This window comes from Salmo salar, chromosome ssa13 (assembly GCF_905237065.1).
Source record: "Salmo salar chromosome ssa13, Ssal_v3.1, whole genome shotgun sequence".
NCBI classification, from domain to species: domain Eukaryota; kingdom Metazoa; phylum Chordata; class Actinopteri; order Salmoniformes; family Salmonidae; genus Salmo; species Salmo salar.
The window spans coordinates 12,082,426-12,109,113 of record NC_059454.1 but is presented as its reverse complement, the minus strand read 5'-3'; the positions used below and the strand labels follow the sequence as shown (position 1 = coordinate 12,109,113).

Below are 26,688 nucleotides of genomic sequence, written 5' to 3'. Positions count from 1 at the left end.
ATAAAAGCTGAAATAAATCATTCTCTCTACTATTATTCTGACATTTCACATTCTTAAAATAAAGTGGTGATTCTAACTGACCTAAGACAGGGAATTTTTACTAGGATTAAATGTCAGGAATTGTGAAAAACTGACTTGAAATGTATTTGGCTAAGGTGTATGTAAACTTCCGACTTCAACTGTACGTGCACCACACCATTGCTCTCCCTCCCTCTGCTGTGGGTGAGTCTCGCAAGCTGTCACAAATGGCGAGGGGCTGAATCTCATTGGCTCAAACTCTAATTTCTTGGTGGCTCGCCCACATGGGAGGAAATGTAGGCAATATGGTGCAGCACAGCTTCTAGAAAACAGTCTTTCAAAGTATGGATTTCATGGCTAATTGAAGTAACACAGTAATGTTGCTCATAGATTATGCATGTATGAATTACACATTGACACATCCAGTCCAAAGTCGGAGGTCTAAAAAAATACTTATTAGTTCGCAAAGTACCAGAGCATGTCTTTAAAGACAAAGTATCGGAGCATGTCTTTGAAGATAAAGTACCGGTGGATGTCTTTAAAGCTAACGTATCGGTGCATGTCTTTTCAAGCCAAAGTACCGGTGCATGTCTTTAAAGATAAAGTATCAGTGCATGTCTTTAAAGACAAAGTACCGGAGCATGTCTTTAAAGAGTTTAACAGTTATGGGATAAAACAAAAGTATACTAGGCTGCGTTTTTTGTTAGTGTTGAGTGTATCTGAACCACAGGGACCACCAAGGCAATTGTATAACCCGCAATACTCACTTCCTTTAGGGCCAAACCAGACACAATACCACTGGAATGCTAAAGCAGAAATTAGGACAAGCAGCCCATATTGTTAGACATATTTTCTCAAATAGATAGAGAGAAGAAAGCAAACCGTTTTTGTAATTTTTTACTTAAACAGTATGGGGATGGATTCAGATGGGTAGCTTGCCACTATGGTGGAAGAAGAGGCTGTTGGCTAAACAGAGGCTCAAGGTATTGTCAAGTCCAACCGCTCCTCATTTCAGTACAGTATCCCGTCTTTTCCCTTACTTAATTTACTTCCATTGTTTGTTCTTGTAGTCCCACTTGGCAGAAAAGCCCTCAATTGGGTTGACCCGCATGTCCAGCATCCTCTGAACCTGCTTAGCCTGCCACTCCTCACCAAAAGTGTGAGGTTGAGGTGGGTACACTGTGGGACACATAGGAGAAAGAGAACAGCAGCTTTGAGGATGGAACATGTGTGATACAGGCTCGAGGAAGTCTATCAAGTTTAGCAATCAACCATGAGAATTCTTACCATAGTGGCCCTGCCAAAACACCACCAGACCAGTGATGCCAAAGAAGATGAACATCCCACCAATCACAGTCTTCCACTCATGGGATGGCTTCTTCATCTCAGGGTAAGTGTGGTTGAACTTCAACCTGTACACTGGGACAGAGAAGAAGAAATATTAAGGGTAGCAGGATGAAAGGCTGTAAAATGAGAAGGAATGAGACAGTACATTTTCACTTGCTTTGGCAATGTAAACATTCAGTATGTTTCCCATGCCAATAAAGCTATTTTCATTGAATTTAAAAAAAAAAATGTTTTATTTTAATTGAATTGAGAGGGTATTACAGGCAATTTTTTCCTCCTTGGACAGTGCAGTCCATGGCCCCTTCTCCTTCTGTTTCAGGCTCTTATCCTTAGAATCAAGGACATCAATCCATGCTCTGTCTGGCAGAGGGGTGTCCAGACGATCCCAGTACATTGGCTGGGACATGTCCACCTGGTCAGATACCTCTACAGTACAGGAGAGATAGGGCACATGATTGATTATGTGAGGGGGGGGGCTGAGGTAAAGGGAGTGGTATGGTTGGTTTAGAGGTTTATAGACGTTAGAGAAGTAGACATTACACTGGGTGGTAAGACCTCAGGTCCTTGCGCTTGTAAAACCATTCACCACTTAAAGCCAACAGCGCCATCTGCTGATAAAACATGCAATGGCACAGTAGGCCATGCCATTTCAAATTCAACTTGCTCGAATAAAATGAGGTTTTACACAACAAACTAGGATATGTGTACTGTGATTATTATTTTTTGTTGATACATTTATACTGAAAATAAATGTTTTTTCCAACAGACAATTATGCATGCAGTGCAATGTCAAAGAATACCGTGGTGGCTATGGCTTGACATCCTCGCACCACTGTTGGTCAGTCCCACCACTGCGCGCCTGGAAAGCAAGAACCCCACTCGTCCTACTGTCAGGTGAAGCATCTGACAGGTGAGGAATAGAGACAGAACAAGATTTTTACCTCAACAAAATGTCTCTACATAACTGATCATTCCATCCGGACCCAATGAGCACCGTCCGACGCTGTTGTCCATGGACGTTGAAAAGACGTCGAAATTTGGTCCATCTGCCCTGGCCTTGATTTAAACATCCACAGACGTCATTTTTTGGTCCAGACCGGCCTTGATTTTAACGTCCACAGACATCCGGTCCAGACCGGACAAAACATTTGAACTAAACATCGACGTCTATAATTGGTTCAGATTTGTACAGTAAAGTAGAGTATAGTTCAGTACAGTAGAGTACAATACAGTACAGAACATAGTAAAGTACAGTATTATGTACTCTATTGTACTGTACCTTACTGTACTCTAATGTACTGAACTAAACCGTGTACTTTACTGTACTGTAATGCCCTCTGTGCTCTACTGCATTGGTTCCCAAATTGGGAACCTAGGGTGGGGCCTGAGTAAAAAAGTTTGGGAACTTCTGCTCTACTGTACTCTACTGTAGTCCAAACTTGTGAAACATAGACGTCTATATTGGTTCAGATGTTTTAAGATCTGGCATGTGTCAGCAACATCTGAGCAGGGGAGCATGATGTGTGTCTTGTTTAGAATAATACCCAGTGTGCTTTGCAAGTGTTCATTTTTTTTACATTTACATTTTGGGTTTTTAGCAGACACTCTTATCCAGAGCAACTTACAGTCAGTGCATTCAATTAAAGGTAAAGCATGGTGGTTCAGTTGGTAGAGCATGGTGTTTGCAACGCCAGGGTTGTGGGTTCGATTCCCACGAGGGACCAGTATGGAGTAAAAATGTATGCATTCACATGAGAATAAGAGCGTCTGCTAAATGACTAAAATGTAAAAAACCACCTATTAATTACACTAATAGCACAACAACAACAAAAATGTTTCCGTAACATTCCTGAGAAGTGCGCTGTTGTTTTTTGTCTGTTCGTCCAATACATTTTAACATGATCATTATCAGTTGTAAAACTTTTGAAAAAGCTAACATAAGTGCATGTGACAGGTAAGAGCAATAATACATATAATATAATGCTTTCTTTATTGACTAGTAGATCAAAGTTAATGTATGAGTGGTTGAAGTTTGTCCATAGAAACAATTAACAAAAAATAATGTATTTTCAGAGTATACGTCTTTTAGCGGTTATTTCAATGTAATTTTGCTCACTGGGGAGGCTTCCTCTTTCATTTTAAAGTGACCAGGTATTTTAACAATAAGCCAAAACTTATCCTCTGCGCAATGCCGTAAAAACAAAGGTTGATGAAAAAGCCTAGCTTCTTTTAGGGACTTCAAAGCAAAGCAAGTTAGGCTAAGTAACTACGCTATGGGAGAGTGGGGTAAGTTGAGCCAAAGGGTTAGTTAAGCTACCCCTTGTTTCTAGCAGTGGTGTAATGTACTTCAGTAAAAATACTTTAAAGTACCACTTAAGTTGTTTTTTGGGGGGTAAGAAGTCCATTAGAGCAGCAGCAAGGGATGAAACAAAATATACAATGACTCTGAAGAGGTACATTCCCACATGAAAAAATCCTACAGTAGTCCGCAAAAACACTAAAGTGAATACTGTTGTATTTACTGTAGTTTTACAGACATGTACTATACTGTAGTATTTACAGTTTACTACAGTCTAAATACTCTAGTAAGAAAAAAACTGTAGTATATACACTATAGTAATTAGTGTAGTGTTTTTTGTGGACTGTAATATACAGTATTATTTACTCTAGTGTTTTTGCGGACATTACTGTTGCATTTTTGTTTTATTGTTTTTGACATAGCAGTGGGGGCTTGTCCTTGAGGAACCCTACTGGACAAAATACTCAAAGAGCACATTTTCCATAACCTGTAGGTAGGTACGTAGGTAAGACTGATGTCTGAATGTAGCCTATAGGGAACACAATATATGTCTATACTTGGCATGTACAGTAGGTCTCTCACTTATGGGTGACACAAATTATGATAAAGGGGAGGGGAATGGGCGGGGTATATGAAGATTGTGTACTGTAGTATATACCATAGTAATTTACTGTAGTGTTTTTGCGGACTGTAGTGTTTCTGTGAACATTACTGTAGTATTTACTGTGGTGGTTTGTGGTATGTAGTATAATGTAGTATTTACTATTGTATTCTACAGTATATTGCAACATTATATAGTAAGTACTACACATGATCGAGGGATACTACAGTGTGTAATATAGTATTCTACAGTATACTACAGTTTACTGCAGAATTCTATAGTAAGTGCTGTAATATTCTATTGTAAACTGTAGTATTTTTTATGTGGGTTTACAAAAAAGAAAACAAACATGTAACTTTGTGAAAGAGAGGCTATGATATAGTAGCATAGGCACACAAGAGCTGTGTTCGAATACTCATACTAACTGCACTAACCGTAAATGTGACATTATTAGTCATAGTATGGATATAGTCAGCATACCAAAAGTTCCCGGATGTCGTACTAAATTCACGAAAATACAAAGTATACTAGCAATGGACACTATTTCTGTGCTTTTAGGACCCATAATGCAATTCTTCAGAAAAATGGCCGTGGCTTCACAAAGTTTTCAAATGTGAAGAAAATGGCGGGAAATATGCAGCCGAAGTCTGAAGAGAGTGGATACAAATTCGTTGCTTTAACTAATTATGACAAATGTTAAGAAGCTGTTGAGCAATGTAATAAAGTAATGACTTTTCAAAATAAGTTACGTTACACGTTACGTTGGCTGACAATTTGTTTCCGAACCACATTACAGCAGTATATACCGGCTATGTAAGTTGACTGTGCCTTCAAAACCGTTTGGAAAATTCCAGAAAATAATGTCATGGCTTTAGAAGCTTCTGATAAGCTAATTGACATCATTTGAGTCAATTGAAGGTGTACCGGTGGATGTATTTCAAGACCTACCTTCAAACTCACTGCCTCTTTGCTTGACATCATGGGAAAATCAAAAGAAATCAGCCAAGACCTTAGAAAACAATTGCAGACCTCCACAAGTCTGGTTCATCCTTGGGAGCAATTTCCAAACGCCTGAAGGTACCAGGTTCATCTGTACAAACAATAGTATGCAAGTATAAACAGCATGGGACCACGCAGCCGTCATACCGCTCAGGAAGGAGACGCGTTCTATCTCCTAGAGATGAACGTACTTTGGCGCGAAAAGTGCAAATCAATCCCAGAACAACAGCAAAGTACCTTGTGAAGGTGCTGGAGGAAACGGGCACACAATTATCTATATCCACAGTAAAACGAGTCCTATATCGACATAACCTGAAAGGCCGCTCAGCCAGGAAGAGGGCACTGCTCCAAAACCGCCATAAAAAAGCCAGACTATGGTTTGCAACTGCACATGGGGACAAAGATTGTGCTTTTTGGAGAAATGTCCTCTGGTCTGATGAAACAAAAATAGAACTGTTTGGCCATAATGACCATCGTTATGTTTGGAGGAAAAAGGGGGAGGCTTGCAAGCCGAAGAACACCATCCCAACCGTGAAGCACGGGGGTGGCAGCACCATGTTGTGGGGGTGCTTTGCTGCAAGAGGGACTGGTGCACTTCACAAAATAGATGGCATCGTGAGGGAGGAAAAAGATGTGGATATATTGAAGCAAGATCTCAAGACATCAGTCAGGAAGTTAAAGCTTAGTCGCAAATGGGTCTTCCAAATGGACAATGACCCCAAGCATACTTCCAAAGTTGTGGCAAAATGGCTTAAGGACAACAAAGTCAAGGTAGTGAAGTGGCCATCACAAAGCTCTGACCTCAATCCCATAGAAAATTTGTGGGCAGACCGTAAAAAGTGTGTGCGAGCATGGAGGCCTACAAACCTGACTCAGTTACACCAGCTCTGTCAGGAGGAATGGGCCAATATTCAATATTCTAAATATTATTCTGACATTTCACATTCTTAAAATAGTCATCCTAACTGATCTAAAACAGGGAATATTTACTAGGATTAAATGTCAGGAATTGTGAAAAACGGAGTTTAAATGTATTTGGCCATGGTGTATGTAAATGTCCGACTTCAACTGTAGGTATTCCTCTTGTCTGTGGATCTATTGGGGCGGTATGCAAATTGGAGTGGGTCTAGGGTGTCAGGTAAGGTAGAGGTGATATAATCCTTAACTAGCCTCTCAAAGCATTTCATGATGACAGAAGTGAGTGCTATGGGGCGATAGTCATTTAGTTCCGTTACCTTTGCTTTCTTGGGTACAGGAACAATCGTGGACATCTTGAAGCAAGTGGGGACAGCAGACTGGGATAGGGAGAGATTGGATATGTCCGTAAACACTCCAGCCAGTTGATCTGCGCATGATCTGAGGATGCGGTTAGGGATGCCGTCTGGGCCGGCAGCCTTGCGAGGGTTAACACGCTTAAATGTCCTTCTCATGTATGCCACAGAGAAGGAGAGCCCACAGTCCTCTGGAGTGGCCCGCGTCGGTGGCACTGTGTTATCCTCAAAGTGGGACGAAGAAGGTGTTTAGCTTGTCTGGGAGCAAGATGTCGATGTCCGTGACGTGGCTGGTTTTCCCCTTTGTAATCTGTAATTGTCTGGAGTCCCTGCCACATACGTGTCGTGTCTGAGCCGTGACGTATGTGGCAGTGATGTTGAAGATAAACGTGTCTCATACTTTGCCAGGTTTTAAAATAGAACATGAAGAGCATCTAACAGATCGTCACTTACTGTAGTTTACTGTTATGACAAGCAAAACTGTCCAATAGAACCATGAAGCAGTATTAACACGACGAAACAGTATTAACACAATGAAGCAGTATTAACACGACGAAGCAGTATGAACACGACAAAACAGTATTAACACGATGAAACAGTATTAACACAATGAAGCAGTATTAACACGACGAAGCATTATGAACACGACGAAACAGTATTAACACGACAAAACAGTATTAACACAATGAAGCAGTATTAACACGACGAAGCAGTATTAACACGACGAAGCAGTATTAACACGACGAAGCAGTATTAACACGGTGAAGCAGTATTAACACGATGAAGCAGTATTAACGCGACGAAACAGTATTAACACGATGACGCAGTATTAACACAACAAAACAGTATTAACACGACGAAGCAGTATTAACACGGTGAAGCAGTATTAACACGACGAAGCAGTATTAACACGATGAAGCAGTATTAACACGACGAAACAGTATTAACACGACGAAGCAGTATTAACACGACAAAACAGTATTAACACGATGAAGCAGTATTAACACGACAAAACAGTATGAACACGAAGAAGCAGTATTAACACGAAGAAGCAGTATTAACACGATGAAGCAGTATTAACACGATGAAGCAGTATTAACACGACAAAACAGTATTAACACGATGAAGCAGTATTAACACGACGAAGCAGTATTAACACGATGAAGCAGTATTGCCACGATGAAGCAGTATTAACACGACAAAACAGTATTAACACGATGAAGCAGTATTAACACGATGAAGCAGTATGAACACGAAGAAGCAGTATTAACACGAAGAAGCAGTATTAACACGACAAAACAGTATTAACACGATGAAGCAGTATTAACACGATGAAGCAGTATTAACACGATGAAGCAGTATTAACACGATGAAGCAGTATTAACACGAAGCAGTATTAACACGAAGCAGTATTAACACGATGAAGCAGTATTAACACGATGAAGCAGTATTAACACGATGAAGCAGTATTAACACGATGAAGCAGTATTAACACGAAGCAGTATGAACACGATGAAGCAGTATGAACACGAAGAAGCAGTATGAACACGAAGAAGCAGTATGAACACGAAGAAGCAGTATTAACACGAAGAAGCAGTATTAACACGAAGAAGCAGTATTAAGACAACAAAAAAGTATTAACACGATGAAGCAGTATGAACACGATGAAGCAGTATGAACACGATGAAGCAGTATTAACACGATGAAGCAGTATGAACACGATGAAGCAGTATGAACACGATGAAGCAGTATGAACACGATGAAGCAGTATTAACACGATGAAGCAGTATTAACACGAAGCAGTATTAACACGATGAAGCAGTATGAACACGATGAAGCAGTATGAACACGATGAAGCAGTATTAACACAACAAAACAGTATTAACACGATGACGCAGTATTAACACAACAAAACAGTATTAACACGATGAAGCAGTATGAACACGATGAAGCAGTATTAACACAACAAAACAGTATTAACACGATGAAGCAGTATTAACACGATGAAGCAGTATTAACACAATGAAGCAGTATTAACACAAAACAGTATTAACACAACAAAACAGTATTAACACGATGAAGCAGTATGAACACGATGAAGCAGTATGAACACGATGAAGCAGTATTATTACGACAAAACAGTATTAACACGATGAAGCAGTATTAACACGATGAAGCAGTATTAACACGACAAAACAGTATTAACACGACAAAACAGTATTAACACGATGAAGCAGTATTAACACGATGAAGCAGTATTAACACGACAAAACAGTATTAACACGACGAAGCAGTATTAACACGATGAAGCAGTATTAACACGACGAAGCAGTATTAACACGACGAAGCAGTATGAACACGATGAAGCAGTTTTAACACGATGAAGCAGTTTGAACACGATGAAGCAGTATGAACACGATGAAGCAGTATGAACACGATGAAGCAGTATGAACACGATGAAGCAGTATTAACACGAAGAAGCAGTATTAACACGAAGAAGCAGTAATAACACGAAGAAGCAGTATGAACACGATGAAGCAGTATTAACACGATGAAGCAGTATTAACACGATGAAGCAGTATTAACACGGTGAAGCAGTATAAACACGGTGAAGCAGTATAAACACGATGAAGCAGTATTAACACGACAAAACAGTATTAACACGACGAAGCAGTATTAACACAACAAAACAGTATTAACACGATGAAGCAGTATGAACACGATGAAGCAGTATTAACACAACAAAACAGTATTAACACGATGACGCAGTATTAACACAACAAAACAGTATTAACACGATGAAGCAGTATGAACACGATGAAGCAGTATTAACACAACAAAACAGTATTAACACGATGAAGCAGTATTAACACGATAAAGCAGTATTAACACGATGAAGCAGTATTAACACAATGAAGCAGTATTAACACAAAACAGTATTAACACAACAAAACAGTATTAACACGATGAAGCAGTATGAACACGATGAAGCAGTATTAACACGATGAAGCAGTATTAACACGATGAAGCAGTATTAACACGACAAAACAGTATTAACACGACAAAACAGTATTAACACGATGAAGCAGTATTAACACGACGAAGCAGTATTAACACGACAAAACAGTATTAACACGACGAAGCAGTATTAACACGACGAAGCAGTATGAACACGATGAAGCAGTTTGAACACGATGAAGCAGTTTGAACACGATGAAGCAGTTTGAACACGATGAAGCAGTATGAACACGATGAAGCAGTATGAACACGATGAAGCAGTTTGAACACGATGAAGCAGTTTGAACACGATGAAGCAGTTTGAACACGATGAAGCAGTATGAACACGATGAAGCAGTATGAACACGATGAAGCAGTATTAACACGATGAAGCAGTATTTCATCAAGCAAACACAGAATGTCTAGGCTGTGCAAATATATATATATTTAATTAAATGAACAAAATATTGAATTGGCTTAGTCTTGTTTTTTTTCTGTGTTTGAAAAACAACATATTTAAGTAATCCAATGGACTTGCGCATCGTCAATGGGACTACTCACAGCGGAAACTTACAGTGTATCATTGCTATGCACCATTACCATTTCTACAGTGTATCATTGCTATGCACCATTACCATTTCTACAGTGTATCATTGCTATGCACCATTACCATTTCTACAGTGTATCATTGCTATGCACCCTTGCCATTTCTACAGTGTATCATTGCTATGCACCATTGCCATTTCTACAGTGTATCATTGCTATGCACCATTACCATTTCTACAGTGTATCATTGCTATGCACCATTACCATTTCTACAGTGTATCATTGCTATGCACCGTTACCATTTCTACAGTGTATCATTGCTATGCACCATTGCCATTTCTACAGTGTATCATTGCGCATCATAGCCTACCTACAGTAGTGTAATGGAGGAGCGCATCATCAGTGGACTCATCACAGGCTAATGTTACTTGGCCTAACGTTGTTATAATGTTTTGCTAGCTAGCGCACGTTAACTTACAGTGTACCATTGCTATGCATAGCCTACTGTTTTGAACTTGGACTTGCAGCAGCAGGCACGGGATCGTCTCTGACGACGTATTCACAGGTCCGACTGTGTTGGCTGGGAGCCAATGATAGCGTCAATAATGTATTAAGTATTGACACTTGTCTTCTCATCCGCCGCGCTTCCCGACCTTCAATGAAATGTAGCCTACTGTGAGCGTTGTTATTTTTTTTATTTTGTCTTTGTCCTAAACGGGTCTGCAATGCTTAAATAGCCTTTTGCTCCCATACATTCCCATACAAATGTTTCCCATACGTTTGTTCGACAATTCCGCCTTGATACTCTCATCTCCCCAGATCTCCAGTGAGGTCTCCATTTCACATACAGTCCACGTCGCCCCTTAGCCCTTATTCCAACACTTTTCTTGGTATTTTTAGCTAATTTTGCTATTTAATAGTATGTCTACCTAAAGTTAACTGGCTAACAAAAGTTTAATGACCAACAGAAAATAACGAACGTGTTGCCGGTCACATTACCTCCTACCCTGGTCCTAAATCTTGGATCCACAGCCCAGGCATTGACCAGGACTCGTTTACGTTTCACACATGCTTTATAGCGCGGATCAGGGTACCTGAACGCTCCAGGATCTGGATCTTACAGGGGTTAAGGGAAAGCGCCCTTAATTACACTTTAGCCCCCCACTCCAGGCTGAGACTAAACTAAAACCAGGGTAGGATTCAGAAAGGCTGGGAATACCAGATCATTTAGGTGATTTGTTTGTATTGCAAGAGTAATACTCTCTGTCTGTCTGTCTGTGTCTCTCTTTCTCACTCTCTTTCTCTCACACACACACACACACACACACACACCAGCCAGGAACATTTTTGAAAACTGGCAGTTGGTCAACATTAGCAGCCACGTCACCACGTCTAAAGGACCTCCACTCACAGACGGACAGACAAACAGACACGGACCATTACACATTTATGAGACACACTTTGAGACATTTATGCAAAATCATTTGTGCAGACATATTTTTATCAAGGAGTACAGTGTGATTTGTTCTCCAAATATGGAGTTGCGTCTGTCTTTTGTTAAGGCACAAATGTTTACAAATGAAACTTGTGGAGAATTGAGTTAACTATTTAGACGGCCAATGCCCTAATGCATAATTACAAAAGGCATTGAGAGAGATTACAATTATTTGTATACAAATACAGTATTGCATACCATTAACACAATCCATTTTCCTCTCAACAGCCTGACAAGGAATAGTATTAATGCTCATGCCTTTAAAAACATTTTTGTTTGTTTGTAGAAGTCTCTGTCTGCACAGTCTGTGTTAGAAGTTTAGATAGCCCTCCCAACCCAACCCAGCCCCTGTCTGACCCAAATAGCTAGTCCTCTCTGACCCCAAAGGTTCTGAAGTCATCGGGTACTCACATTTGTCCTGAGAGAGTGGACCTTGAGAAAAACAATATGGACAAAAAAGTTGACCCGCTCTTCAGCGATTGCCTGCTTTGGCGGACTGTTGCTGTGTCTCAGCTTTGGTTCTTGGTGAGAGAATGGGAGGGCTAAAGGCAGGGAGGGGGTGTGTGAGAGCTAATAGAGACTAAACCCGTACAAGTAAACAATCTGAGGAAGCATGCGACACTACTGGCAGACTAGAGCAGGGATAGGATTGTACTGTAAAATATTTCTATTCCACTCTCTCTTTAATAATTTTCTCCTTTCCACCTTCACAGATCTTACAGAGATCTCCACTGTGACAGAAACGGGGAGCCTCTGGAATGCAGAAAGGGTTACTTTAGGTCAGTTTTATTGTAAGAACGAGGGATCTTAGAAAAGAGTTGCTTTAACAGTGAAAAGGAAATGGAAAAACATCTCTAGAGAGAGAGAGAAAGAGACCAAGAGAGGCCGTGTGAAAGGTTGAAAGAGAGAGACCAAGAGAGGGTAAGAAAAAGAGTGAGATGTGAACCTCGGTATTTGGGGAGGAAGAGTGGGTGTTAGAAAAACAGTACTGTATGCTGTTTAGCAAGCAAATGTAGACAGCAGCTCTTAACTCAGAGGCATCTCTCTCTCTCTCTCTCTCTCTCTCTCTCTCTCTCTCTCTCTCTCTCTCTCTCTCTCTCTCTCTCTCTCTCTCTCTCTCTCTCTCTCTCTCTCTCTCTCTCTCTCTCTCTCTCTCTCTCTCTCTCTCTCTCTCTCTCTCTCTCTCTCTCTCTCTCTCTCTCTCTCTCTCTCTCTCTCTCTCTCTCTCTCTCTCTCTCTCTCTCTCTCTCTCTCTCTCTCTCTCTCTCTCTCTCTCTCTCTCTCTCTCTCTCTCTCTCTCTCTCTCTCTCTCTCTCTCTCTCTCTCTCTCTCTCTCTCTCAACATATTTATATACTGCAGGCGATTGTGCCAGGTTGCTTTATTAGGTTAATGTTAGTATCAACTATACCTATTTCAGCAGAACACAGTAAAGAAATGACAGAAGTACTAACAGCTAGATTCTTGTAGTATGTTTTCAATCCATATTAACACAGAGCAGCGCAATGGATTCGGACAGTCTGTTAAAAAGTAACTTCCCTCTGATAAACAGAGTTGTTGTGTGTACATGACGTAATCATCCGAGTCCACCTTACTTGGACTAACCCTCATACTGTTTCTTTAACATCTTCATGGTTTGTATGTATAAAACTACATTCAATCTGCTTGCCAATCTGTCACCGGCACAGGACTAAGTATATTTGACTGCAGTGGTAGACGTGAATAAATCTACAGTATGTAGATGGGTGTATGCCTTTCAGCAGTGGTGGAAAAAGTACCCAATTGTCATACTTGAGTAAAGGTAAATGAATAGAAAAGAACTAATGTAAAAGTGAAAGTCACCCAGTAAAATACTACAAGTATTTGGTTGGTAAAAGTCTAAAAGTATTTGGTTTTAAATATACTTAAATATCAAAAGTATAAATCATTTCACATTCCTTATATTAAGCAAACCACATGGCACGATCTTCTTGTTTATTTTTTTTAACGGATAGCCATGGGGAACACTCCAACACTCAGACATCATTTACAAATGAAGCATGTGTGTTTAGTGAGTCCACCAGATCAGAAGCAGTAGGGATGACCAGGGATGTTCTCTTGATAAATGTGTGAATTTAACCATTTTCTTGCCCTGTTAAGCATTCAAAATGTAAGGAGTACGGAGTTTGAGTGTCAGGGAAAATGTATGGAGTAAAAAGTACCTTATTTCCTTTAGGAACATAGTGGAGTAAAAGTAAAAGTTGCAAAAATATAAATAGTAAAGTGAAGTACAGGTACCCCCAAAAAACGACTTAGGTAGTACTTTAAAGTATTTTTACCTAAGTAGTTTACACCACTGCCTTTCAGTGCTACAACTCATAGTACAGTCCCACTGGGCACACTGGTTCAATCAATGTTGTTTCCATTTTATTTCAATGAAATTACGTTGAATAGACGTCTGTGCCCCAGTGGGTTATATTATTATGCACCAACAAAAGTGTGCTGCAGACCAATGGTTCATAGAAATACAAAATGGCAAAAAATTGAAAAAGTTCAGCTAGTTATAATTGGTGAATTATTATTGGTGTCACGTGTTGCTGACAAAACCCCCAGATAATGACCAGATAGTGGCGATGGGACCAATAAACCCATCAACTTCGGGACACACTCGTGAATTGAATGATGCAATTCATGTTCCCAATTTTAAATAATAAAAGGAGCATGACATTTAAATTGCCAAATTTTACACGAAATGAACCCTTCCTCAGCTTTGGCACACTTGTGCAAATGAAGGCAAAAATGGAGCGGCGAGGGGAAGGTGGTTATTTTGAATTCAGACTACAGCAACTCAATGGTGCCGCAATTTGGTGGTTACCACATTTAGACACAAGGTGGCAGCATGTACATAACTTCAGAATCAATAGCATCGCCTTGCATTGTTGGTGAAGCGCTGTAGGTTTGTCAAGTAGGTCTAAAATGGATAGGCCTTTTCTGTTGGCATTATATTAATTTAAGGAGATCGTCAGAGACCAACAAAAACCTGTACTCACAGAGCTCCAGTTGTGGAAAGGAAGATTAGGCTACTGGGATTTGTGTTTCTCTGGGTTTGGTGGAAAGACTGAGGCTGATCCATGGGAGATATTGGGAATGAGTCCTAATGTTTAGTTAAATAAACTTTCTCAACGGTGGTGTGATGGCTACAACTGAAGTGGATGATCAGCTTTATATTTCGACCAGTGGTGGAACATGACAGACTGACTGGTTATTACAATTCACACACTTATCAAGAGAAAATCCCTGGTCATCCCTACTGCCTCTGATCTAGCGGACTCAATAAACACAAATGCTTTGCTTGTAAATTAGTGTTGAAAAACAATTGTGCCGTCTGGTTTGCTTAATATAAGGAATTTGAAATGATTTATACATTTACTTTTGATACTTAAGTAGATTTAAAACCAAATACCTTTAGACTTTTATTCAAGTAGTATTTTACTGGGTGACTTTCACTTGAGTCATTTAAAAAAATGTATTTTGTGTTATTGACTATATGTTTGTTTATGTGTAACTTTGTGTTGTTGTTTTTGTCACACTGCTTTGCTTTATCTTGGCCAGGTCGCAGTTGTAAATGAGAACTGGCCTACCTGGTTAAATAAAGGTGAAATAAAAAAATAAAAATTCTATTAAGGTATCTTTATGCTGGGAGGACATTACCATAACAACTGGGGGGACATTACCATAACAACTGGGGGGACATTACCATAACAGCTGGGAGGACATTACCATAACAGCTGGGAGGACATTACCATAACAGCTGGGAGGACATTACCATAACAACTGGGAGGACAATACCATAACAGCTGGGAGGACATTATCATAACAGCTGGGAGGACATTACCATAACAGCTGGGAGGACATTACCATAACAACTGGGAGGACAATACCATAACAGCTGGGGGGACATTACCATAACAACTGGGAGGACATTACCATAACAGCTGGGGGGACATTACCATAACAACTGGGAGGACAATACCATAACAACTGGGAGGACAATACCATAACAACTGGGAGGACATTACCATAACAACTGGGAGGGAATTACCATAACAACTGGGAGGGCATTACCATAACAACTGGGAGGGCATTACCATAACAACTGGGAGGGCATTACCATAACAACTGGGAGGACATTACCATAACAACTGGGAGGGCATTACCATAACAACTGGGAGGGCAAGACATAGAGCTGACATAAATGTGACAGGCCATGGACCCCTCCAACAAACACACACAAACCAACACCCCCAAACAGGGTGGCACGTGTCCCCCTGATTCATTCATGAAAATTAAGTACATGCCGTGACGGTGCACACATCCACCCCACCCCGAAGTCGATGCCCCTATTGTCCCTCCACCACACCCCTCCATCCACCCCACCCCCAAGTCGATGCCCTTATTGTCCCTCCACCACCCCCTCCATCCACCCCACCACCAAGTCGATGCCCTTATTGTCCCTCCACCACCCCCATCCACCCCACCACCAAGTCGATGCCCCTATTGTCCCTCCACCACCCCCCTCCATCCACCCCACCCCCAAGTCGATGCCCCTATTGTCCCTCCACCACCCCCTCCATCCACCCCACCACCAAGTCGATGCCCCTATTGTCCCTCCACCACCCCCATCCACCCCACCACCAAGTCGATGCTCCTATTGTCCCTCCACCACCCCCCTCCATCCACCCCTCCCCCAAGTCGATGCCCCTATTGTCCCTCCACCACCCCACCCCCAAGTCGATGCCCCTATTGTCAGGGTAGGCAGCATCCCAGAGACAGAACACATCAGATCTCTGTAGTCAGGGTAGGCAGCATCACAGAGACAGAACACATCAGATCTCTGTAGTCAGGGTAGGCAGCATCACAGAGACAGAACACATCAGATCTCTGTAGTCAGGGTAGGCAGCATCCCAGAGACAGAACACATCAGATCTCTGTAGTCAGGGTAGGCAGCATCACAGAGACAGAACACATCAGATCTCTGTAGTCAGGGTAGGCAGCATCACAGAGACAGAACACATCAGATCTCTGTAGTCAGGGTAGGCAGCATCCCAGAGACAGAACACATCAGATCTCTGTAGTCAGGGTAGGCAGCATCACAGAGACAGAACACATCAGATCTCTGTAGTCAGGGTAGGCAGCATCACAGAGACAGAACACATCAGATCTCTGTAGTCAGGGTAGGCAGCATCACAGAGACAGAACACATCAGGGGTCGTAGTCAGGGTAGGCAGCATCACAGAGACAGAACACATCAGATCTCTGTAGTCAGGGTAGGCAGCATCACAGAGACAGAACACATCAGATCTCTGTAGTCAGGGTAGGCAGCATCACAGAGACAGAACACATCAGATCTCTGTAGTCAGGGTAGGCAGCATCACAGAGACAGAACACATCAGATCTCTGTAGTCAGGGTAGGCAGCATCCCAGAGACAGAACACATCAGGGGTCGTAGTCAGGGTAGGCAGCATCCCAGAGACAGAACACATCAGATCTCTGTAGTCAGGGTAGGCAGCATCACAGAGACAGAACACATCAGATCTCTGTAGTCAGGGTAGGCAGCATCACAGAGACAGAACACATCAGATCTCTGTAGTCAGGGTAGGCAGCATCACAGAGACAGAACACATCAGATCTCTGTAGTCAGGGTAGGCAGCATCACAGAGACAGAACACATCAGATCTCTGTAGTCAGGGTAGGCAGCATCACAGAGACAGAACACATCAGATCTCTGTAGTCAGGGTAGGCAGCATCACAGAGACAGAACACATCAGATCTCTGTAGTCAGGGTAGGCAGCATCACAGAGACAGAACACATCAGATCTCTATAGTCAGTGTAGGGGCTATTGATTTTCTTCCACACATCAGTGTATTCTGCTTCCTCAGTCAGCCATGGGAATCAGGATGTTTTATCAGACTGTACAGAACATTCTCCTGCTCATGTATGTGGGTGGAAGGAGAGTGGAGGCCCAGCCTATCTCTTGGAGCAGCTTTAACTAAGGCTGCCATGGTGGCCCCTACATGCCCAGACTCGCTGGGCTGTCTCGTCTCTGCTGTAGAGCTTGTGCTCACGCGGGCTCCCCGGCCCTGGCAGCACAGGACCGTCCCCTCCATTGAAGCCCTGAGGCAAAATGGGTAAGTGGGTCAGATTCCCATCGTGGGCACTCCAAGGCTTGTTCATGTTTGTTTTCCTTCTGCTGCCTTATTCTTCCCTGCTGCTGTGTGCTCTTTTTGAGGTTGTTGCTTCCCTGGCGCTGCTTCACAGGGGATACCAAGGCATGGAGGGGAGGGGGATGTGTCCCCGATAACGATGAACCAGCATGCCATAGAGGAGAGGGGGATGTGTCCCCGATAACGATGAACCAGCATGCCATAGAGGAGAGGGGGATGTGTCCCCGATAACGATGAACCAGCATGCCATAGAGGAGAGGGGGATGTGTCCCAGATAACGATGAACCAGCATGCCATAGAGGAGAGGGGGATGTGTCCCCGATAACGATGAACCAGCGTGCCATAGAGGAGAGGGGGATGTGTCCCCGATAACGATGAACCAGCGTGCCATAGAGGAGAGGGGGATGTGTCCCCGATAACGATGAACCAGCATGCCATAGAGGAGAGGGGGATGTGTCCCCGATAACGATGAACCAGCGTGCCATAGAGGAGAGGGGGATGTGTCCCCGATAACGATGAACCAGCGTGCCATAGAGGGGAGGGGGATGTGTCCCCGATAACGATGAACCAGCATGCCATAGAGGGGAGGGGGATGTGTCCCCGATAACGATGAACCAGCATGCCATAGAGGAGAGGGGGATGTGTCCCCGATAACGATGAACCAGCATGCCATAGAGGAGAGGGGGATGTGTCCCCGATAACGATGAACCAGCATGCCATAGAGGAGAGGGGGATGTGTCCCCGATAACGATGAACCAGCATGCCATAGAGGAGAGGGGGATGTGTCCCCGATAACGATGAACCAGCATGCCATAGAGGAGAGGGGGATGTGTCCCCGATAACGATGAACCAGCGTGCCATAGAGGAGAGGGGGATGTGTCCCCGATAACGATGAACCAGCCTGCCATAGAGGGGAGGGGGATGTGTCCCCGATAACGATGAACCAGCATGCCATAGAGGAGAGGGGGATGTGTCCCCGATAACGATGAACCAGCATGCCATAGAGGAGAGGGGGATGTGTCCCCGATAACGATGAACCAGCATGCCATAGAGGAGAGGGGGATGTGTCCCCGATAACGATGAACCAGCGTGCCATAGAGGAGAGGGGGATGTGTCCCCGATAACGATGAACCAGCATGCCATAGAGGAGAGGGGGATGTGTCCCCGATAACGATGAACCAGCATGCCATAGAGGAGAGGGGGATGTGTCCCCGATAACGATGAACCAGCATGCCATAGAGGAGAGGGGGATGTGTCCCCGATAACGATGAACCAGCGTGCCATAGAGGAGAGGGGGATGTGTCCCCGATAACGATGAACCAGCGTGCCATAGAGGAGAGGGGGATGTGTCCCCGATAACGATGAACCAGCATGCCATAGAGGAGAGGGGGATGTGTCCCCGATAACGATGAACCAGCGTGCCATAGAGGAGAGGGGGATGTGTCCCCGATAACGATGAACCAGCATGCCATAGAGGAGAGGGGGGATGTGTGCCTGGATAACCAGCATGCCATAGAGGAGAGGGGGGATGTGTGCCTGGATAACCAGCATGCCATAGAGGAGAGGGGGATGTGTGCCTGGATAACCAGCGTGCCATAGAGGAGAGGGGGATGTGTGCCTAGATAACCAGCGTGCCATAGAGGAGAGGGGGATGTATGCCTGGATAACCAGCATGCCATAGAGGAGAGGGGGATGTATGCCTGGATAACCAGCATGCCATAGAGGAGAGGGGGATGTGTGCCTGGATAACCAGCATGCCATAGAGGAGAGGGGGATGTGTGCCTGGATAACCAGCGTGCCATAGAGGAGAGGGGGATGTGTCCCTAGATAACCAGCGTGCCATAGAGGAGAGGGGGATGTATGCCTGGATAACCAGCATGCCATAGAGGAGAGGGGGATGTGTCCCTGGATAACCAGCATGCCATAGAGGAGAGGGGGATGTGTGCCTGGATAACCAGCGTGACATAGAGGAGAGGGGAATGTGTCCCTAGATAACCAGCGTGCCATAGACGAGAGGGGGGATGTGTGCCTGGATAACCAGCATGCCATAGAGGAGAGGGGGGATGTGTGCCTGGATAACCAGCGTGCCATAGAGGAGAGGGGGATGTGTCCCTAGATAACCAGCGTGCCATAGAGGAGAGGGGGATGTATGCCTGGATAACCAGCATGCCATAGAGGAGAGGGGGGATGTGTCCCTGGATAACCAGCATGCCATAGAGGAGAGGGGGATGTGTGCCTGGATAACCAGCGTGCCATAGAGGAGAGGGGGGATGTGTGCCTGGATAACCAGCATGCCATAGAGGAGAGGAGGATGTGTCCCTGGATAACCAGCGTGCCATAGAGGAGAGGGGGATGTGTCCCTGGATAACCAGCGTGCTATAGAGGAGAGGGGGGATGTGTCCCTGGATAACCAGCGTGCCATAGAGGAGAGGGGGATGTATGCCTGGATAACCAGAATGCCATAGAGGAGAGGGGGGATGTGTCCCTGGATAACCAGCATGCCATAGAGGAGAGGGGGGATGTGTGCCTGGATAACCAGCGTGCCATAGAGGAGAGGGGGATGTGTGCCTGGATAACCAGCATGCCATAGAGGAGAGGGGGGATGTGTCCCTGGATAACCAGCGTGCCATAGAGGAGAGGGGGCTGTGTCCCTGGATAACCAGCGTGCCATAGAGGAGAGGGGGGATGTGTCCCTGGATAACCAGCGTGCCATAGAGGAGAGGGGGATGTGTCCCTGGATAACCAGTGTGCTATAGAGGAGAGGGGGATGTGTCCCTGGATAACCAGCGTGCCATAGAGGAGAGGGGGATGTGTCCCTGGATAACCAGCGTGCCATAGAGGAGAGGGGGGATGTGTCCCTGGATAACCAGCGTGCCATAGAGGAGAGGGGATGTGTCCCTGGATAACCAGCGTGCCATAGAGGAGAGGGGGATGTGTCCCTGGATAACCAGCGTGCCATAGAGGAGAGGGGGATGTGTCCCCGATAACGATGAACCAGCATGCCATAGAGGAGAGGGGGATGTGTCCCCGATAACGATGAACCAGCATGCCATAGAGGAGAGGGGGATGTGTCCCCGATAACGATGAACCAGCATGCCATAGAGGAGAGGGGGATGTGTCCCCGATAACGATGAACCAGCATGCCATAGAGGAGAGGGGGATGTGTCCCGATAACGATGAACCAGCATGCCATAGAGGAGAGGGGGATGTGTCCCCGATAACGATGAACCAGCATGCCATAGAGGAGAGGGGGATGTGTCCCCGATAACGATGAACCAGCGTGCCATAGAGGAGAGGGGGATGTGTCCCCGATAACGATGAACCAGCCTGCCATAGAGGGGAGGGGGATGTGTCCCCGATAACGATGAACCAGCATGCCATAGAGGAGAGGGGGATGTGTCCCCGATAACGATGAACCAGCATGCCATAGAGGAGAGGGGGATGTGTCCCCGATAACGATGAACCAGCATGCCATAGAGGAGAGGGGGATGTGTCCCCGATAACGATGAACCAGCGTGCCATAGAGGAGAGGGGGATGTGTCCCCGATAACGATGAACCAGCATGCCATAGAGGAGAGGGGGATGTGTCCCCGATAACGATGAACCAGCATGCCATAGAGGAGAGGGGGATGTGTCCCCGATAACGATGAACCAGCATGCCATAGAGGAGAGGGGGATGTGTCCCCGATAACGATGAACCAGCGTGCCATAGAGGAGAGGGGGATGTGTCCCCGATAACGATGAACCAGCGTGCCATAGAGGAGAGGGGGATGTGTCCCCGATAACGATGAACCAGCATGCCATAGAGGAGAGGGGGATGTGTCCCCGATAACGATGAACCAGCGTGCCATAGAGGAGAGGGGATGTGTCCCCGATAACGATGAACCAGCATGCCATAGAGGAGAGGGGGATGTGTGCCTGGATAACCAGCATGCCATAGAGGAGAGGGGGATGTATGCCTGGATAACCAGCATGCCATAGAGGAGAGGGGGATGTGTGCCTGGATAACCAGCATGCCATAGAGGAGAGGGGGGATGTGTGCCTGGATAACCAGCGTGCCATAGAGGAGAGGGGGATGTGTCCCTAGATAACCAGCGTGCCATAGAGGAGAGGGGGATGTATGCCTGGATAACCAGCATGCCATAGAGGAGAGGGGGATGTGTCCCTGGATAACCAGCATGCCATAGAGGAGAGGGGGATGTGTGCCTGGATAACCAGCGTGACATAGAGGAGAGGGGAATGTGTCCCTAGATAACCAGCGTGCCATAGACGAGAGGGGGATGTGTGCCTGGATAACCAGCATGCCATAGAGGAGAGGGGGATGTGTGCCTGGATAACCAGCGTGCCATAGAGGAGAGGGGGATGTGTCCCTAGATAACCAGCGTGCCATAGAGGAGAGGGGGATGTATGCCTGGATAACCAGCATGCCATAGAGGAGAGGGGGATGTGTCCCTGGATAACCAGCATGCCATAGAGGAGAGGGGGATGTGTGCCTGGATAACCAGCGTGCCATAGAGGAGAGGGGGATGTGTGCCTGGATAACCAGCATGCCATAGAGGAGAGGAGGATGTGTCCCTGGATAACCAGCGTGCCATAGAGGAGAGGGGGATGTGTCCCTGGATAACCAGCGTGCTATAGAGGAGAGGGGGATGTGTCCCTGGATAACCAGCGTGCCATAGAGGAGAGGGGGATGTATGCCTGGATAACCAGAATGCCATAGAGGAGAGGGGGATGTGTCCCTGGATAACCAGCATGCCATAGAGGAGAGGGGGATGTGTGCCTGGATAACCAGCGTGCCATAGAGGAGAGGGGGGATGTGTGCCTGGATAACCAGCATGCCATAGAGGAGAGGGGGGATGTGTCCCTGGATAACCAGCGTGCCATAGAGGAGAGGGGGCTGTGTCCCTGGATAACCAGCGTGCCATAGAGGAGAGGGGGGATGTGTCCCTGGATAACCAGCGTGCCATAGAGGAGAGGGGGGATGTGTCCCTGGATAACCAGTGTGCTATAGAGGAGAGGGGGATGTGTCCCTGGATAACCAGCGTGCCATAGAGGAGAGGGGGATGTGTCCCTGGATAACCAGCGTGCCATAGAGGAGAGGGGGATGTGTCCCTGGATAACCAGCGTGCCATAGAGGAGAGGGGATGTGTCCCTGGATAACCAGCGTGCCATAGAGGAGAGGGGGATGTGTCCCTGGATAACCAGCGTGCCATAGAGGAGAGGGGGATGTGTCCCCGATAACGATGAACCAGCATGCCATAGAGGAGAGGGGGATGTGTCCCCGATAACGATGAACCAGCATGCCATAGAGGAGAGGGGGATGTGTCCCCGATAACGATGAACCAGCATGCCATAGAGGAGAGGGGGATGTGTCCCCGATAACGATGAACCAGCGTGCCATAGAGGAGAGGGGGATGTGTCCCCGATAACGATGAACCAGCATGCCATAGAGGAGAGGGGGATGTGTCCCGATAACGATGAACCAGCGTGCCATAGAGGAGAGGGGGATGTGTCCCCGATAACGATGAACCAGCATGCCATAGAGGAGAGGGGGATGTGTGCCTGGATAACCAGCATGCCATAGAGGAGAGGGGGGATGTGTGCCTGGATAACCAGCATGCCATAGAGGAGAGGGGGGATGTGTGCCTGGATAACCAGCGTGCCATAGAGGAGAGGGGGATGTGTGCCTAGATAACCAGCGTGCCATAGAGGAGAGGGGGATGTATGCCTGGATAACCAGCATGCCATAGAGGAGAGGGGGGATGTATGCCTGGATAACCAGCATGCCATAGAGGAGAGGGGGATGTGTGCCTGGATAACCAGCATGCCATAGAGGAGAGGGGGATGTGTGCCTGGATAACCAGCGTGCCATAGAGGAGAGGGGGATGTGTCCCTAGATAACCAGCGTGCCATAGAGGAGAGGGGGGATGTATGCCTGGATAACCAGCATGCCATAGAGGAGAGGGGGATGTGTCCCTGGATAACCAGCATGCCATAGAGGAGAGGGGGATGTGTGCCTGGATAACCAGCGTGCCATAGAGGAGAGGGGAATGTGTCCCTAGATAACCAGCGTGCCATAGACGAGAGGGGGATGTGTGCCTGGATAACCAGCATGCCATAGAGGAGAGGGGGATGTGTGCCTGGATAACCAGCGTGCCATAGAGGAGAGGGGGATGTGTCCCTAGATAACCAGCGTGCCATACAGGAGAGGGGGATGTATGCCTGGATAACCAGCATGCCATAGAGGAGAGGGGGATGTGTCCCTGGATAACCAGCATGCCATAGAGGAGAGGGGGATGTGTGCCTGGATAACCAGCGTGCCATAGAGGAGAGGGGGATGTGTGCCTGGATAACCAGCATGCCATAGAGGAGAGGAGGATGTGTCCCTGGATAACCAGCGTGCCATAGAGGAGAGGGGGGATGTGTCCCTGGATAACCAGCGTGCTATAGAGGAGAGGGGGATGTGTCCCTGGATAACCAGCGTGCCATAGAGGAGAGGGGGGATGTATGCCTGGATAACCAGAATGCCATAGAGGAGAGGGGGGATGTGTCCCTGGATAACCAGCATGCCATAGAGGAGAGGGGGGATGTGTGCCTGGATAACCAGCGTGCCATAGAGGAGAGGGGGGATGTGTGCCTGGATAACCAGCATGCCATAGAGGAGAGGGGGATGTGTCCCTGGATAACCAGCGTGCCATAGAGGAGAGGGGGCTGTGTCCCTGGATAACAAGCGTGCCATAGAGGAGAGGGGGATGTGTCCCTGGATAACCAGCGTGCCATAGAGGAGAGGGGGGATGTGTCCCTGGATAACCAGCGTGCTATAGAGGAGAGGGGGATGTGTCCCTGGATAACCAGCGTGCCATAGAGGAGAGGGGGATGTGTCCCTGGATAACCAGCGTGCCATAGAGGAGAGGGGGATGTGTCCCCGGATAACCAGCGTGCCATAGAGGAGAGGGGGATGTGTCCCCGATAACGATGAACCAGCATGCCATAGAGGAGAGGGGGATGTGTCCCCGATAACGATGAACCAGCGTGCCATAGAGGAGAGGGGGATGTGTCCCCGATAACGATGAACCAGCGTGCCATAGAGGAGAGGGGGATGTGTCCCCGATAACGATGAACCAGCATGCCATAGAGGAGAGGGGGATGTGTCCCCGATAACGATGAACCAGCGTGCCATAGAGGAGAGGGGGATGTGTCCCCGATAACGATGAACCAGCATGCCATAGAGGAGAGGGGGATGTGTGCCTGGATAACCAGCATGCCATAGAGGAGAGGGGGATGTGTGCCTGGATAACCAGCATGCCATAGAGGAGAGGGGGATGTGTGCCTGGATAACCAGCGTGCCATAGAGGAGAGGGGGATGTGTGCCTAGATAACCAGCGTGCCATAGAGGAGAGGGGGATGTCTGCCTGGATAACCAGCATGCCATAGAGGAGAGGGGGATGTATGCCTGGATAACCAGCATGCCATAGAGGAGAGGGGGATGTGTGCCTGGATAACCAGCATGCCATAGAGGAGAGGGGGATGTGTGCCTGGATAACCAGCGTGCCATAGAGGAGAGGGGGATGTGTCCCTAGATAACCAGCGTGCCATAGAGGAGAGGGGGATGTATGCCTGGATAACCAGCATGCCATAGAGGAGAGGGGGATGTGTCCCTGGATAACCAGCATGCCATAGAGGAGAGGGGGATGTGTGCCTGGATAACCAGCGTGACATAGAGGAGAGGGGAATGTGTCCCTAGATAACCAGCGTGCCATAGACGAGAGGGGGATGTGTGCCTGGATAACCAGCATGCCATAGAGGAGAGGGGGATGTGTGCCTGGATAACCAGCGTGCCATAGAGGAGAGGGGGATGTGTCCCTAGATAACCAGCGTGCCATAGAGGAGAGGGGGATGTATGCCTGGATAACCAGCATGCCATAGAGGAGAGGGGGATGTGTCCCTGGATAACCAGCATGCCATAGAGGAGAGGGGGATGTGTGCCTGGATAACCAGCGTGCCATAGAGGAGAGGGGGATGTGTGCCTGGATAACCAGCATGCCATAGAGGAGAGGAGGATGTGTCCCTGGATAACCAGCGTGCCATAGAGGAGAGGGGGATCTGTCCCTGGATAACCAGCGTGCTATAGAGGAGAGGGGGATGTGTCCCTGGATAACCAGCGTGCCATAGAGGAGAGGGGGATGTATGCCTGGATAACCAGAATGCCATCGAGGAGAGGGGGGATGTGTCCCTGGATAACCAGCATGCCATAGAGGAGAGGGGGGATGTGTGCCTGGATAACCAGCGTGCCATAGAGGAGAGGGGGGATGTGTGCCTGGATAACCAGCATGCCATAGAGGAGAGGGGGGATGTGTCCCTGGATAACCAGCGTGCCATAGAGGAGAGGGGGCTGTGTCCCTGGATAACCAGCGTGCCATAGAGGAGAGGGGGGATGTGTCCCTGGATAACCAGCGTGCCATAGAGGAGAGGGGGATGTGTCCCTGGATAACCAGTGTGCTATAGAGGAGAGGGGGGATGTGTCCCTGGATAACCAGCGTGCCATAGAGGAGAGGGGGATGTGTCCCTGGATAACCAGCGTGCCATAGAGGAGAGGGGGATGTGTCCCTGGATAACCAGCGTGCCATAGAGGAGAGGGGATGTGTCCCTGGATAACCAGCGTGCCATAGAGGAGAGGGGGATGTGTCCCTGGATAACCAGCGTGCCATAGAGGAGAGGGGGATGTGTCCCCGATAACGATGAACCAGCATGCCATAGAGGAGAGGGGGATGTGTCCCCGATAACGATGAACCAGCATGCCATAGAGGAGAGGGGGATGTGTCCCCGATAACGATGAACCAGCATGCCATAGAGGAGAGGGGGATGTGTCCCCGATAACGATGAACCAGCGTGCCATAGAGGAGAGGGGGATGT

At 46.6% G+C, this 26,688-nt stretch overlaps 1 protein-coding gene across 1 annotated transcript; it reads right to left on the bottom strand.

Moving 5' to 3' along the window:
* Nucleotides 1-899: 899 nt before the first annotated feature.
* LOC106566437 (cytochrome c oxidase subunit 4 isoform 2, mitochondrial) lies at nt 900-12,246 on the bottom strand. Its single transcript, XM_014134468.2, has 5 exons — nt 11,985-12,246; nt 2,166-2,268; nt 1,627-1,791; nt 1,306-1,437; nt 900-1,197 (listed from the first exon to the last, which is right to left on the bottom strand). The coding sequence occupies exons 2-5, from the start codon at nt 2,266-2,268 to the stop codon at nt 1,064-1,066; spliced, it is 534 nt and encodes a 177-aa protein (XP_013989943.1). The 5' UTR covers nt 11,985-12,246; the 3' UTR covers nt 900-1,063.
* Nucleotides 12,247-26,688: the final 14,442 nt, after the last annotated feature.